Raw genomic sequence first — 16,044 nt, forward strand, 5'->3', positions numbered from 1 at the left:
TTTTGGACGTGTCGGTGCTTTTCTGTGGCTCGAACGCTTTGGGTCGAGCGGTCGGGGGTAGTCCGAATTTAATTGGTGGCGCAAGCATTGGAGACAAACCGACCTTTTTTGAGGGTGGCGCCGTGTTCGATCCGACCGACTTCGTATGATCACTAGCTGGCTTGCGGCCTTGCGTCGACTCGAGCTCTTGATGCGCAGCAGGTACGCTTTTCTGCTTCGACGCGACATGCCCTTTCAGGTCGGGTTTGCTTTTCGACTCAAAGGCCTTGCTCAACATTGGCTTGGAGGCTGTAAGCTTTGGATCGACAGTCTTTGTAGCCTTGAGTCCTTTGCCAGTGTCGCCATGTTTGGACGTCGATGGCGTCAAGGCGACGTTCTTGACTGTCGGGACAGGCTTCGGCGTCCCGCTCTTTGAGTGGACGCCCCCTTGTGACCCCGAAGGGTTGATGACACTTAGATTTCATCGGAGCCGACAAATCCGAGGCCGTCGATCCGAGTACTGTCTTTAGCAGTTTCGGTTCCGATTTTGCATCCGTCGGTTTCAGTTTCGATTTCGCCACTGAGATTAGGTGATCGGCCGATGGCTCTTTAGAAGCATTCTTAGCCGGGCCTTGACGCGGGGCTATAGAATGTGGGTTAAGATCTTGGCTAAGGCCTTCCGGCGATGCCTCAACCTGAGCCGTAGAGAGTACAGTGTCACTTTTGGGCCCCGCAACTGCGGGTGGGCCTTGCTCACAGCTCGAGTCGTCATCGACTGCTCCGATGGCCTCTGCGTCGTCTCCTACCTCGACGACGTCTTCCTAATCGACGTAGTCTTCTTCCTCGTCCACATCGTAATTGGAATCGAGCCCAGACGCAGGGTCCGACTACTGGTCAGGATCCTCTTCATCGACGCCCTCATAGTCTTCGGGCTCGAAGATGTTCTCTGGGTCGGGCGCCGTTTTCTGCGCAGACTGTCGTGCGGCGTGTTGAAGCCGAAGCGTCTTCTTGGACCGGAACTTGGAACAGGCCATGCAGCTGGCCTCGTCGTGGTCCGGAAATAGACATTTATTGCACACCGGGTGCACATCAATGTGAGGGTATTTGGAGTTGCAGACGGGGCATCTCTTGAACGGGCTCCGTTCCATCGTTGATGGGGCCTTTGGTGTCGAAAAAGGCAAACTGCCTTCGACGTCCTGTTCAAAGAACTGGATCAAGTACTAGGCACCGAACCAGACAATACCGACGCCCCGAAGGCCTTTTGGCCTTGCGAAAAGAATTTATATTGATTCCGAACTTGAGTCAAGAAAGTACATCCAAACCCAATGGCGGAAAAAAACAATCTGAAGATGGAGAGGATGTCCATGCGCACTGTAGTCCAGGGGAGGAGCCACCTATCTCGTGATACTTCGAAGACTCTTCCAGGACAACAATGTTGCAATCATCCGGACCCAACACTAGGCGGCGATCTATGCACAGATATGAATTCAGCTGCCCACATACCTCGAACCCAATGATTAGACAACCCAGAACATGCGACTTAGGTTATACTCCGGAATGGTGGGAAACAAGAACACTTTCGTTTGTTATTCTTATACCAGTCTGTGAGAAGGTAACCTGGCATATGATGTCCACTAGTTCCAGTGGGCACCTTGCACCAGTCCAATCGATCCTTATTGATGGTGGTTGTAAAGTCAATCTTATAGAAAGCTATCCTAGTGGTAGCATGAACCAGCAGTCTTCAGGCTAAGTTTTCAGTAGGCGAGTTAAGTAAGTTGTTTTACCATATATAATCCCTTGAATACCAAATGAAGACACCATCAAATGTAAAATATATATGTATTTAATCTAAACACAACCCCTCTGCACTCTTTATGAGGTCAGATGTCAAAATACAATACAAGTCACACAGTTAATATACGATAATTTGCACAGTATACGTTATGCCCTAGGGGCCTCACAAACCATATACTAAGAAAGTGGTATAAGTACCAAATGAGAGTTAGAAAGCAGGCCTGGGGCTTCTGGAATCGCTTGGGCTACACTAAACAACCAAAGGTTAGGAAGTAGGAGGCCCATGGGAGACGTGTGCAGTGTCTAAACACAGACGCAGGTTACCATTGACTTTCTATTGGAAAAGAAGAAGTTACAAATATGCAATATAAGGATACTTCTGGATGGACTAGGATGGAACCCTTTTAAACTAGGACACTTCGAGAGTCAAGATCCACAGGAGCACCAGAGTACTCATGTTACCTCACCCAGGGAAGCCGGGTGCATAGGTGTCTTTTCGTGACTGGTTTCGTCGTCGTTTTCTATGGAGAGCTGCAGAGAAGTGCTGCAGGCGACCAGAGGAAAAGTGTCCGGGTGGATCAGTGATGTGAAGAAACTGAAAGCAGAGGGGACAGAGTCTGGATCACTAGCCAGTGACCAGGAAGGAACTAGGCGATGTCGGGTGCTTGAAGATGAAGAAGGTGTGTTTGCCTCTTCAGCCACGAGGTCCAGGAGGCATCGACGATGACCAGGCGCTGGATTCGAGCTGTCCCACGATGGATCTAGATGACTGCGTTGTCCGTATCCGGATTGGACCCAACAAGCCTTGGCAACCACAACCTAGGCAGGATGTCGAGATTGGCTCAGTTGCAGATCAGCAAGGTCTGTGGCGCTTCTCCTTTTCAGGGAAGCTGGAGCAAGCCTGGAACAACCAGGACAGCAAAGTAAATTCAAGATGGTGTCTTCAGGGGGCTTACTAGCCAACGGGCAAGGAACCGGGAAGACGTGTCGAGCTCAAATGCAAAGGCGGGGCCCAGGGACACTCGCAGAGTGTGGGGGCTTGGGCTTCAGTGCAAATTGTGCTCGGGGCAGGGGCTTCTCGTACCCCAATGCACAACTTACTGAGGCTTCAGGAAAGGAGTGCAGGTAGCAAAAGGCAGGATGTCCAAGTTGTCCAGTCCCACACCTCTCGTGTCCGCCACGGGTCTCAGCTTTGCTGTGTATCGGGGTCAGAGAAGTTTGGAAGTCCAGTTCTTGAGTCGCAGAGTCTTCGGGTTCCGACGGGAGCCTTGAAACTGCAGACCGGCGAAGTTGCTGTTGGTGACTGTTTGCACAGGGTGGTCACTCCTTGACCACAAGGGAGAGGTCTTCCAGTCAGAATGGAACGTCAAAGGTCCAAGATATGTCTTTCAAAGATTTGTCCAGGATAATCTAAAGTCCCAGGGACACAGCTCCTATACTTAAACTAAGAATGGGGGCTGGATTACCTGACTAGGTCCCTCCTATGGGTGGACCTGAGAAGGGGGTGGTTACACCCCTTTCCCTTTGTCCAGTTTCGCGCCAGAGCAGGGCTGGAGTGCCCCAGCAACTGGTTTGAACCGGGCTATGCATGGAGCACCTTGTGTGCCCCAGGCAGTGTCAAGATACATTCACTGAATGCAGTCCTCCCTGTCCCAATACACAAAATCCCTGTCTGGGGAGGGGCCAGCACCTCCCTGGACAGGAAACCTATTGTCCAGGCCTCCCCTGCCAGAGTTTGGTCCAGCAACAGGACAGACTTGTGTCTGTGGCAGCAGCATCCATTTTGTGACACTGAGGCTCTGTTTAACTTTAACCGGATAAAGCATTAAGCTACATGTCTTTTTCCTCTAGAAGGGTGGAATGCTACCCCCGCCGCCAGAATGGGCGGGGGTAGTATTCCAAAGTGTTTGACACCTTACATGACATGTTTTGATAAAGCCAAACCAAAGTAAGTATTAACCGCGAGGATTATAATGCACTTAAGAGTATATGGTATGGATATAACATAAAACAGCTATAAGGAGATAGTTCCGAAAACTGCAGAGGGGGTCAGCTCATGCTAGGGCACCATCTCACATAAAACCAAGCACTATGCCTCCAGGATTGTCGAGGCCTACCATAGGAGTGGCTTATAGGTGTATATGCGTCTATATATAAAGGTAGATATAGGTATACTATATCTAAGTAAGGGGTGATTATACCACCTTACCCAGGCTGTGTGAACAGACCTGTTGTGTCAGTTTTGAAGGCAAACCAGGGGTGGCACAATACATGCTGCAGCCCCTGATAGGACTAAGGTGCACCTATGCCCTGGATACCTATGGTACACTATACAGGGGCTCACAAGGGTGACCTAGTAACCAATCTGGTATGTACCTAAAGTACATGGAGTCCATTTTGTAGAGAAAGTAGATAGTCTGGGGCCCTGAATAGCAGGGTCCCAGGCCAACTAAGTCGAAAACCAGCAAAACACCAGGAAAAAAGTGGGGGTAACCATATAGTCAGATTCCACCTTCCTATACAGTCCACAACAGGAGTAAAAGGAGACACAGGAAAGGTTAAAATATTTATTTTAACAACTTGCTCTAAGATGCAGTATCTTCGCTAACACAAGCAGACATAAGATTAGAAATAATATGATCAGCATTGTTAGAATTCCATAGAACAAAAAAGGCGAAATCCTATTACAATGATGGTGAAAACAGGTCTTATAGCGCCTAGTATATCACCCTCCCTAGCTAGGAACTATGTTTTATAAAATATAGAAGGTCTCTTAGGCTTGTGTGGGGGCCCCCATACCTCTAAGATCAGCAAGTGTGAGTCACATCAGGATCTGCAAAAGCTCTCTGTCTCTCTGGAAACTGAATTCTTCCAAGAGCCTGAAATCATGCCTACAGTGCAATATTAAAGGCACCAGAATCTCCGTTGGCTGCAGCTGCATGTATGTTATGTCTAAAACGTGAGCCGATAAGCCTGAACAACAGCTACCTTGTTATGGTAAGCTTGGAGGTTTTAGCACTCACTGTGCAGACTAGGGTCACGATGTAAGTCTAGGGTTGCCGAAAACAAGCCATTCTCATGTGAAGTAATTCACGCAGCCTAACTTACAACAACAGCTATATGCAGTGTTGTGTGCAAAAAGCAGCAAAAGGTAAAGTGGCGTTTAAACTTCTAATATGCCTATGCTAACATAGCAATGAGCGGAACAAGGCCCAGCCCTCACTACAATACTAGAAGCAAGTTCTCTGGCCATGTCCTAAAGCCTAAGGTGACAACATTGTGCTATTGTTGCAATTCAGTCTCATGAACAATGGCAATATGTTTGGACCTCAGCAGCAACCCTAGACACATACGAGGCTGTACCCAGTCTATACTGATCTCAGAAAGTCTACCATTAGAATATGACCTAGCCTGAACCTCAACAGGACCCTAGTCTATAGTGGATATATGGAAACTCTGGAGGCAATGATGGAAACTCTGGAGGCAAGGACCTGGGCACCTTGGAGTGGACTCAAGCTGTTAAGTCCTGACGATACTAGTGAGCGAGCTACAATGTTTAGTAGGCATGTTTGCACTCAGCAAGTCGGTTCCAAAATGCTTCTTGCAGATCGAGAAGTCCTTCTCTAATTGCTGGGACATAAATCTGCAGGTTATAACACTCCCAAACCATGGTTACACTTGCCTGTGCTTGAGAGGTTCTCCACTGTTTACTTATACATAACTCATGCAGTGGTGTGTCAAATCAAAAAAAGAAGGGCAACAGAAAAAGTCTATGATGTAAGGACCCAAAGACTGAACATTGCATCAAACAACTGGCCTGTGATCATGCAAGGAGTGCTGAAACTACAGCAATGCAAGTACAAACAGTGTGTACTAACTTCTAAGAACTGGAATTTGCATGCAAAACAATGCATTAATAAAGCCATATGTAGAATAGGCATATGAGTAACTGAGCATGAAGGTCAATGTTCTATATTCAAGGACACAGAATAAGAACTGAATAGGGATCCCTCAGTTTAACAAGCATTGGCATAGCCAATAGGTCTCGTCTTTGGGACCATATAAGTTGTTAGCCATGCAGCACACATGTGCGAGTTCACAAACATCAGAAAGAAGACAGAGCTAGTTTTTTTTCCCCCTGCAAAATGTGTAAAAGAGTCCTATCCATTACTTGAACAAACCACACACCCCGGACCAACACGCCTGCAATTCGTTGACAAAAGGCACCAAAGCCTGAGATTTCTACACAGGAGTATTTTATCCTTTATGGGTAAGGTCTGCACTTTTTTCATCCCAATTAAAACCCTGTACCTATCTTTTGAAGAAGGTGTGAGCTCATGGAAGCTCCTCAACCTGTTATACACACTCAAAGAGAGACCTCAATACATGCCTACAAACGCAAGATTCTTAAATATTTGTTTTGTGTAGAACAGCGCAAAAATATTTTGTGCTATAACTATCGACACATTCCCCACTTAAAAAAACGGACTCTCTACAAGAAGGCCACCTGTTTCCAAATATCTCTAACGGATGACCCTTTAGCATATGTCCTCTTTTCACCTACGCACTACAAACACAAACGAAAGACTGCCACTCAATTTCTCACGTCAGCTTGACATGGCGTCGGTTGCCATCTTAGAGAGAAGCAAATCCCGTTCCAACACAACAGCCGAGTTCCAGGTAAGTCGTAGCGAGATGGGCTCTTAGGTTTACCGGATCGGGTAACGGTGGGTCGCGCACAATATACAAAATAAATGCCAGCTTTTTTTTAGCTATTGACAGGAATTGCCTTGTAATGGTGAAAATTCGTTCACGACAGCCATTGGCGCGAATAAGCAAACGGTCTCTTCCAAGATGGCTGCAAGATGAACATAATGCTGGAAATGTGATAATGACTGTGTGATTCTAGGTTCTGTTTTAATTTGCTGCAATATATTAGGTCCTTCTTTGTACAATTAGGGGTGTAAATGTTTAAAAAATAGTTTAGTAATTAACGCACCAATACTGTCAGGCCATACACGTCTGACGTCACAAGCAGCTTCTCACAACAATATTTATCAACCACCCTGCTTAGTTACTTATTTGTACCTTCTTCACCGACCGCTATGTTCCCTAAAAGTATCGCTGTACATAGTGAAAGTTTAGAAAACAAGCACGCAAGTGGTGCACGAGCGCCACAGGGAGTGATCTGTTTTGAATTATCGCTCCCGTGTCTGGGCACGATAATTAAAAACAGATGTGGGCTGTGCGAGTAACCACAAGCAATAGGCTGTGGGTGGAGCAAAGGCGGGACATGCACCCGCCTTTGCCCATATGTGTGCTGTCTTTCTTAGAAAAATGCACGCAAAACCCAATAGCCTAAGAGAAAAACAAAAGCACACGCACGAGCGTGTGGTGAGCTTTCTAAAGCCCAATACTAAAAGTCGAGCAAGCAGTGCATGCGTGCTGCTCTAGGCTCGACCTAAAAATGACATCTAAATAACATCAGTGGTTAATAGAAATGGAATTTAAAAAAAAAAACACTTGAGTTGTGTCTCTGAATGAAATTAAAAGGGCACAAACCACAGACCTTTATGTATGCAGGGTCCCAAATAAGTATTCAAGTTTTTTCTGGGCTATAATGTGACATATACCTGGCCTGCTACTAGCAGTTCCCCATGTGTCTGAATTAAGGAGAATGAGATGTAACACTGACAAAGCCATATTCAGAACTTTAAGTTTATGTTTTAGATTTCAACCCGTGTTTCAGCAATTAGAAAACAGATGTATTTCCTCTCTTTAGTAAACAGCACTACGTTCCTCTTCATCATAAAATAGACATTTATGATTGTATAAACAAACTGTTAGGTTCTTGTGTTTTATTTTTAGTCTCTGAACTAGCCACCCAACCGTGCGCAGGTGGAGGTGAGAGGACAAAAGAAAACAACTGCCAATCAATATAATACAAAACCTTCCCACTTTTAACTCAGTTACCAACATAAAACTTCTTTGTTGTCCAGTTCCAGATTTGTAAACAGTGTTAACTGCTAAGGGTCCACCTGTGCTAGTAGAGAACATAAAGTTCACTTACTTTGTCTTTTGTGACTTGCTGCATCACCAGGAACTCTCATGTTACCCATGTACAACTGGGAGTTCTTCGGGGCCTGAGTCGGCGATTTATTATCTCATAATGAATAGCAGCCCTCCATCTGGGTCACATCATGTTGAATGTAACACCACTGCTTATGCTACATATAGGGTGACATCAGGGGTTTAAGGAGTGTATAAACAGGGAATCTAGACACCAACTGAGCTGTTGTAGTATATGATCACATTTTAAAGAACACTGCCAATTCCTCTCTATTGGGCATGCCCGCTTAAAAAATGGGAAACTCATCTTCTCTTGGTCCAATGTCTTAAACCACTTATAGAGGGTTTCTGCCAGTCTCCAGATTGATTACAGAACGACTCTATACCACATAAATGAGGTCTAATAGACTACATCAGGCAACATGTTACACCCTGCATCATTCTTATATTGCGATTGAGAAGTCACCACTGTTGCCTTTTTAGTTATAGCTAGGGTTTCACTCGCCTCTACTTATCTGAAAGACCGCAGACTATTACCCGCCATTTTCTCACTTTTAGGTCAATCTATACCTACTGAAGGAAGCCTCTCTAGTCCTAGATGACGAACGTGTTTGGCCCCCTTTCCATTATATCCTAACACATCATGGGAAAAATTTAATCTCACCACTGGGCACCTTTCACCCTAGCTCCACCTTCTTCTGCACAACACACCAGTGGTTCAGGCAGAAATACAGAGCCCCTTTAAACCTGGTGTCTCTCCAATGCATCTCCAGCACCTTAGCATTCCAGCAAAATTTCCAAAACAGAGTCCCTCCATTTTTATACTAGCACCAGCAGTCGTCAGCACCATCTTTCTGCTGTTGTGTCATTACCAAACAGGAAGGAGGTTACTTCAATTTTCATCCTCCACAGCACCAGAACCATGCGCCAGCTATACCCATGTTTTCAAAGCACTATAATGCTTCAATCAAGAATATATTAAGTTCTGTTCATCTAGCAGTCTGATGAAATTAAGCTCAGCATAGGAGTACTGAGGAATGCAATTTTATACCATGCACAGTTTGTAACCCCTCCAGAACACTATACTTAAAAAGAGAAACATCACTATTTACATTTATTATAAAACCAAGGACTTCACAAGAGGTCAATGGACTCCACAGCGCAAAATACATTACCCTTTAAATTCTGTAACCACATGCCTGTTTGCAGACCTTCCGTCTCTGATATGAATGGCTTAAATCAGTAGAACTACATGCTGACTAAGTGCCTTTAACAACATACCTCTAGCCGTAGTCTTACATGATATGAATGATCCCTAAACTTACATCCATCTTAATGCACACGTTTCTTACCTTTAGTCCCTCTTATGATGTGTATGCTCTCCCCAGCACTGATCCTAGCCTGCACGTCAGTAGAGGTGTTTGCTCCAGGAATCACAATATCTATTGGGTGGATGAAGGACAGATTTGGTAAGCAGTTGATATTACTAACATGAATAAGGCATAGTTTGGACTTCAGATCTAGATGTTAAACTCACCTGTAGTGGTGACAATCTTTTGTACCAGCACTCCTGCCCGCTGCAGGTAGTTAACTGGGAAGTTGAGAGATTGCCCTGATACACTGACATGACCTCCTGGGACATGCCGTGGTAGCATGGGGATAGGGGTGGACTGCAAAGGTCGTACGCTGGCCACTGGCTTGTCATCCAGTTGCCGCCTGTAAAAAAAGAAAACAAAATAGGCATGGTCAGCAAAACCTAAGCAGTTATTAATTTGATTACTGAAAAATTAGTTCTTCTGCCACCCCCTCACACTTTACTACTAAAATAAAACCTTAAGGGGAGAAAATGCACGGTCAGAGTCAATGGTGAGATACCTAGCTAACTGGTTGTCTATAATTACAAAGGAGGTGCCAAGTGGTTTCAATGTTGCTTTGATATTGGGGATGAGGCCTTGAAGGCTATTAGTCACTGCTGATGTGGTTAGAAATACATCGCCATCACAACCACATTGTCTATGGTAAAGGTAATATATCCAATTTTGTAATCATAATTGGCTTTTCTTATCCTAACCCAACAATAATATGTAATGTTTCCTCAACTTAACCCCTATTCTGAATTCACAATCGTTTATTTCAATGTTTGTTACTATCATTTCATTTTACTCATCCAACCTATGTTTAATTGTAACCCTTTAACCTTTTTATTAAACTTGGTAAACGTTCTTAATTTTTCCTTCCATAAACAGTAGTGTATTTTTCAGTCAAATGAATTTTATGAAACTACATGAAAAATAGGAGTTGGACTAATTACATTTTAGTTTACTCCTCTGGTTCATAAACTATTTAAATAAAAAAAAAATATATATATATATATATCTTGCTCCACGAATGCCGGAAAAGAGTGTAAGGCTGTCTGGGCGGTCCGAGTACCAAAGCCGGCGCTTTGCAATTATCTGCTCCCAGGTTCAATAATAATAAAGAACCACTCGGACACCTCAAGTGCTGTAGCTTGAATTTAATAGCAAAGGGAAAAACGACGCGTTTCGGGGATTAGCCCTTTATCACGCTCGTAAGCATTAAGTGCCACCATGTTTAAATACAATACATAAAAACTCTGCACCTCACGTGACTTTCACACACAACTGTGGCGGCCATCTTGTAACGTGCATTTCAGCCTTCAAAACATGTATATTGTAATATGTATCCATCAATGACATATTTCATACTTGTGTCCTTAATTTTGGATGTCTTAGCCACAGATGGTATTACAATAATTCCCAATCATTTACGCAAATTAAGCGTTTAAATTCATTAGCCATATGCAGTGTTTAGCTAAGACATCCACACTTCTCTTTGTATTGCCCCAGTGGGCGAAACAGTTCTTCCGGTCTTGCCCAAGTGGGCTTTCAAAAGTTCAAATGTCAAGAAATTATACATAGTTCTTTTCTACATGTTCATGATGTGTTGGCCTTGATCTTCTAACCATCAGTTGTCCTTAAATATATCAGTGCTCAAACAATCTGGAATTAAAAACATGATATCATTACACTTAGCAAACTGTATTCAGATTAAAACATATCATTCATGTAAGTGAATTGCTAGCTCCTCACTGATATTCAGCCCATTCGGGGCGAGACTCTCCAAATCAACAATATATCTGGATTCCAATTTACGCATTGACAGTTCACGATTTCCCCCTCTCACACCTAGGTCGACACTGTCAATCACCACTATTCGTACCTGGTTCTCGTCACTGTAGTGATTTTCAGCAAAGTGGCGAGACACAGGATACTGTTTGTTCTTATTCTTAATGGCTCTTAGGTGCTCCAACACACGTTTTTTTGCTTCGTGTTTGGTGCTGCCAATATACCATCTCTGACAAGGACAGATTAGAACATATATACAGTGTGTGGTAGTGCATGTGAGATTTTTCTTAATCACAAATTCTCTATTAGAGTTCGGTATTTGCAAAGATTTACAGTCTACGCTGTTTCTGCAGGCTTTACATTTATTGCAACATCGAAAACCAGCCGGTTTATTGGTGTTGGAAACATTCATGGACCGAACATGGTTGTGACTAAGTTCGTCTCTCAGTGTTTTGCTTTTTTAAAAGTAATCTGAGGATTACTCCCCAGGTTTCTACTGAGATGAGTGTCAGTCAGCAGCACATGCCAATGTTTCTTTAATATGTACCGTACAGAATTAGCCTGTCCTGAAAATGTGGTGATAAATCTGACAGTGTCATCTTGCTTGTTGTCTTGCACTTTAGGATATAGTAGGTCATTTCTGCTTATCGATTGTACCCTGAGTTTGGCTTTATTTATGATACTTTTGCTATAGCCTCTCTCAAGAAATCTTTTACACATAATCTCTTGTTCCTGTTCAAATGATGAGTCATTGCTACAATTTATTTTTGCGCGTAGCAATTCACCATACGGTATGCTGCGTACCAAGTTAGAAGGGTGACTGCTCCTTGCATTCAATATACTGTTACCGGCTGTGCTTTTCCGGAACAGTTTAGAAGTTATTTTATCCTCCTTCACTTCTACGAGAACATCTAGGAATTCAATGGACTCCCTACTGATGTTACTTGTGAACTGTAGATTTAAATTGTTCATATTTAGTTTCTCTATGAAGGATGTTGCAGCTTCTTCTGTACCACACCAAATGAAAAAAATATCATCGATATAGCGCAGCCACAGGGCAATGTTGGAAAATTCAGCCATCTCCATGGCAACCTGCTCCTCCCACCAGCCCATGAAAAGATTCGCGTAGCTGGGGGCGAAGCAGGTTCCCATGGCTGTGCCCCGTGACTGTCTATAGATGTCCTCATCAAAATAAAAGAAATTATTCGTTAAACAGATTTCAATCATTTTCACCAGCATTTGTGAATGGTGGTAATAAGTTATGGACCTTGTTTTGAAGAAATGCTGTATAGCTTCTAGCCCGAGCTCATGTTTAATGCAGGTATATACCTATGGGTCTCCCCGGGGGGTCTATCATATAAGAGTATGATAGACCCCCCTGGGAGACCCATAGTTTCCTCAATAGGATCATTGTTGGAGAACACCTCTAGGTTTATCGATTACCATCTGAGACCATATGTTACTGCATTGCCATCTTACCTAAGAGACACAACACACTTTTTGACGGTAATTGATGGGATGCATTGGGAGAAAGACTTTTTACTTGTCTCATTAGACGTCAGCAGTTTATATACCTGCATTAAACAGGAGCTCGGGCTAGAAGCTATACAGCATTTCTTCAAAACAAGGTCCATAACTTATTACCACCCTTCACAAATGCTGGTGAAAATGATTGAAATCTGTTTAACGAATAATTTCTTTTATTTTGATGAGGACATCTATAGACAGTCACAGGGCACAGCCATGGGAACCTGCTTCGCCCCCAGCTACGCGAATCTTTTCATGGGCTGGTGGGAGGAGCAGGTTGCCATGGAGATGGCTGAATTTTCCAACATTGCCCTGTGGCTGCGCTATATCGATGATATTTTTTTCATTTGGTGTGGTACAGAAGAAGCTGCAACATCCTTCATAGAGAAACTAAATATGAACAATTTAAATCTACAGTTCACAAGTAACATCAGTAGGGAGTCCATTGAATTCCTAGATGTTCTCGTAGAAGTGAAGGAGGATAAAATAACTTCTAAACTGTTCCGGAAAAGCACAGCCGGTAACAGTATATTGAATGCAAGGAGCAGTCACCCTTCTAACTTGGTACGCAGCATACCGTATGGTGAATTGCTACGCGCAAAAAGAAATTGTAGCAATGACTCATCATTTGAACAGGAACAAGAGATTATGTGTAAAAGATTTCTTGAGAGAGGCTATAGCAAAAGTATCATAAATAAAGCCAAACTCAGGGTACAATCGATAAGCAGAAATGACCTACTATATCCTAAAGTGCAAGACAACAAGCAAGATGACACTGTCAGATTTATCACCACATTTTCAGGACAGGCTAACTCTGTAAGGTACATATTAAAGAAACATTGGCATGTGCTGCTGACTGACACTCATCTCAGTAGAAACCTGGGGAGTAATCCTCAGATTACTTTTAAAAAAAGCAAAACACTGAGAGACGAACTTAGTCACAACCATGTTCGGTCCATGAATGTTTCCAACACCAATAAACCGGCTGGTTTTCGATGTTGCAATAAATGTAAAGCCTGCAGAAACAGCGTAGACTGTAAATCTTTGCAAATACCGAACTCTAATAGAGAATTTGTGATTAAGAAAAATCTCACATGCACTACTACACACTGTATATATGTTCTAATCTGTCCTTGTCAGAGATGGTATATTGGCAGCACCAAACACGAAGCAAAAAAACGTGTGTTGGAGCACCTAAGAGCCATTAAGAATAAGAACAAACAGTATCCTGTGTCTCGCCACTTTGCTGAAAATCACTACAGTGACGAGAACCAGGTACGAATAGTGGTGATTGACAGTGTCGACCTAGGTGTGAGAGGGGGAAATCGTGAACTGTCAATGCGTAAATTGGAATCCAGATATATTGTTGATTTGGAGTGTCTCGCCCCGAATGGGCTGAATATCAGTGAGGAGCTAGCAATTCACTTACATGAATGATATGTTTTAGTCTGAATACAGTTTGCCAAGTGTAATGATATCATGTTTTTAATTCCAGATTGTTTGAGCACTGATATATTTAAGGACAACTGATGGTTAGAAGATCAAGGCCAACACATCATGAACATGTAGAAAAGAACTATGTATAATTTCTTGACATATGAACTTTTGAAAGCCCACTTGGGCAAGACCGGAAGAACTGTTTCGCCCACTGGGGCAATACAAAGAGAAGTGTGGATGTCTTAGCTAAACACTGCATATAGCTAATGAATTTAAACGCTTAATTTGCGTAAATGATTGGGAATTATTGTAATACCATCTGTGGCTAAGACATTCAAAATTAAGGACACAAGTATGAAATATGTCATTGATGGATACATATTACAATATACATGTTTTGAAGGCTGAAATGCACGTTACAAGATGGCCGCCACAGTTGTGTGTGAAAGTCACGTGAGGTGCAGAGTTTTTATGTATTGTATTTAAACATGGTGGCACTTAATGCTTACGAGCGTGATAAAGGGCTAATCCCCGAAACGCGTTGTTTTTCCCTTTGCTATTAAATTCAAGCTACAGCACTTGAGGTGTCCGAGTGGTTCTTTATTATTATTGAACCTGGGAGCAGATATATATATATATATATATATATATATATAAATCTATCTATAAATAGACACACATATAGACACTTAAAAACATTTGGTTAGCCCAAGTGGTTTAATTTGTCTTCAATTTAGCATTTACTCATATGTTACGTTTATTTTGACATTTAGGTTTTGCCCAGTGTCATTTCCACCCCAATTTTTCACACAGTCTTTACAGATAGTATGCTTGACTGACGTTCTGCCACTCAGTGAGGATTAAATTACGATTCAGCAGGTTGTTTTGCTTTGAAGCCTGTGTTTACTGTACAAAGGGTTTTCTTCCTGGAGCTGATAACATCTTGCCAGTCAAAGGTGGGCTTGAGATGAAAATGAGTTTTTTCATCAACTTAAATAGGCCAGTCTAGGCATAACACTAAGATCAGCACATGACACACATAGATATTCATGACATGTGAGCCATAACGCTAAGAGGAGGAGGTTTATACCAACGAGAAGAAGGTATTCAAGCAAGGCAATATCCTTTTCTACAAATTAGGAAAGAAAGCATAGTGCAATGAAGAAAACCTAATTTAAAGTCAGATTATAACGTTTTAGCATTGTGTTGGTTTACAGAATGGTCTAGTCGAAGGAGGCCTAGAATTTATGGTCCAAAGATTCTCCTGGTGCCTCCCATAACATATCTGCTGTTTCAAGACCACCATGTAACTGCCGAAGATCTAGGTATCACTCCCACTTATAAACAAGAGTCTGGCCATAGGAGAAACCTACACATTAAGAAGACTAGAGTATCGTACTTTGGGGAAGTCCAAAGGTCAATATTCTCACTCCGGTATTAAAAGGAGGGATGGTGGATTTTTTGAATTTGGTACTGAAGAAAGGATTATTGAATTTTTGCTTGAAAGTCATCAAGTGCAGAAAGCAAAGATGAAGATGAGAGAGAAACCTTTTGAACTTCAAAGCGTAACAAATACACTTCATAATCTGAGATAAATAGAATTCAAGAACAGTTTTTTCTAGAAATATCAAGAACCTAATTTCTCAGGAAGTCAGTCAGAACAATGGAAAAGAGCTAAAATTTTAGGAGCTACAGAATTTAAATGAAACACGTACATTTTCCAGTACACAAACAAATCCCAAGTCCATGAGTAAAAATGAATATATCATGCTAACTTGGTGTTCTAGGCATCTGGGGAGAGGTTAAGAATCACTGGACATAGAGGTGCCTCTCAGTAGCCTGATCACACACTTTTTAATTATATCTAGGAATGATCGTCTATACACTAGACCTGGAGGCAAGAGTTTTACCAGCATTATTAGAGTGGAAGGAAAAGTTACTTGCCTGTAATACTAGTTTTTTTTATCATGGGTATTCTCTCGCAATCCATAAAGTTTTATACTTTTCTAAAACAACCTGTTTCCCATATAAAACATTTTGGTATAGTCAAAATGTTTCATTACGTTTTCAGCAAAGATTAAATAAAGCATAC

At 42.6% G+C, this 16,044-nt stretch overlaps 1 protein-coding gene across 2 annotated transcripts in view; it reads right to left on the minus strand.

Annotated features, from left to right (window-relative positions):
- Positions 1 to 16,044, minus strand: part of RAD54L2 (RAD54 like 2) — a 1,034,525-nt gene that overhangs the window by 41,328 nt on the left and 977,153 nt on the right. For both annotated transcript variants that reach the window (XM_086938836.1, XM_086938837.1), the window contains exons 19-20: positions 9,380 to 9,558; positions 9,195 to 9,284 (exon numbers count right to left, since the gene is read on the minus strand). In XM_086938836.1, coding sequence (XP_086794962.1) covers positions 9,195 to 9,284; positions 9,380 to 9,558 — 269 coding nt within the window. The remainder of the gene's footprint in view (positions 1 to 9,194; positions 9,285 to 9,379; positions 9,559 to 16,044) is intronic.

The sequence above is a fragment of the Lissotriton vulgaris genome, chromosome 9 (assembly GCF_964263255.1).
Source record: "Lissotriton vulgaris chromosome 9, aLisVul1.2, whole genome shotgun sequence".
Lineage (NCBI taxonomy): Eukaryota > Metazoa > Chordata > Amphibia > Caudata > Salamandridae > Lissotriton > Lissotriton vulgaris.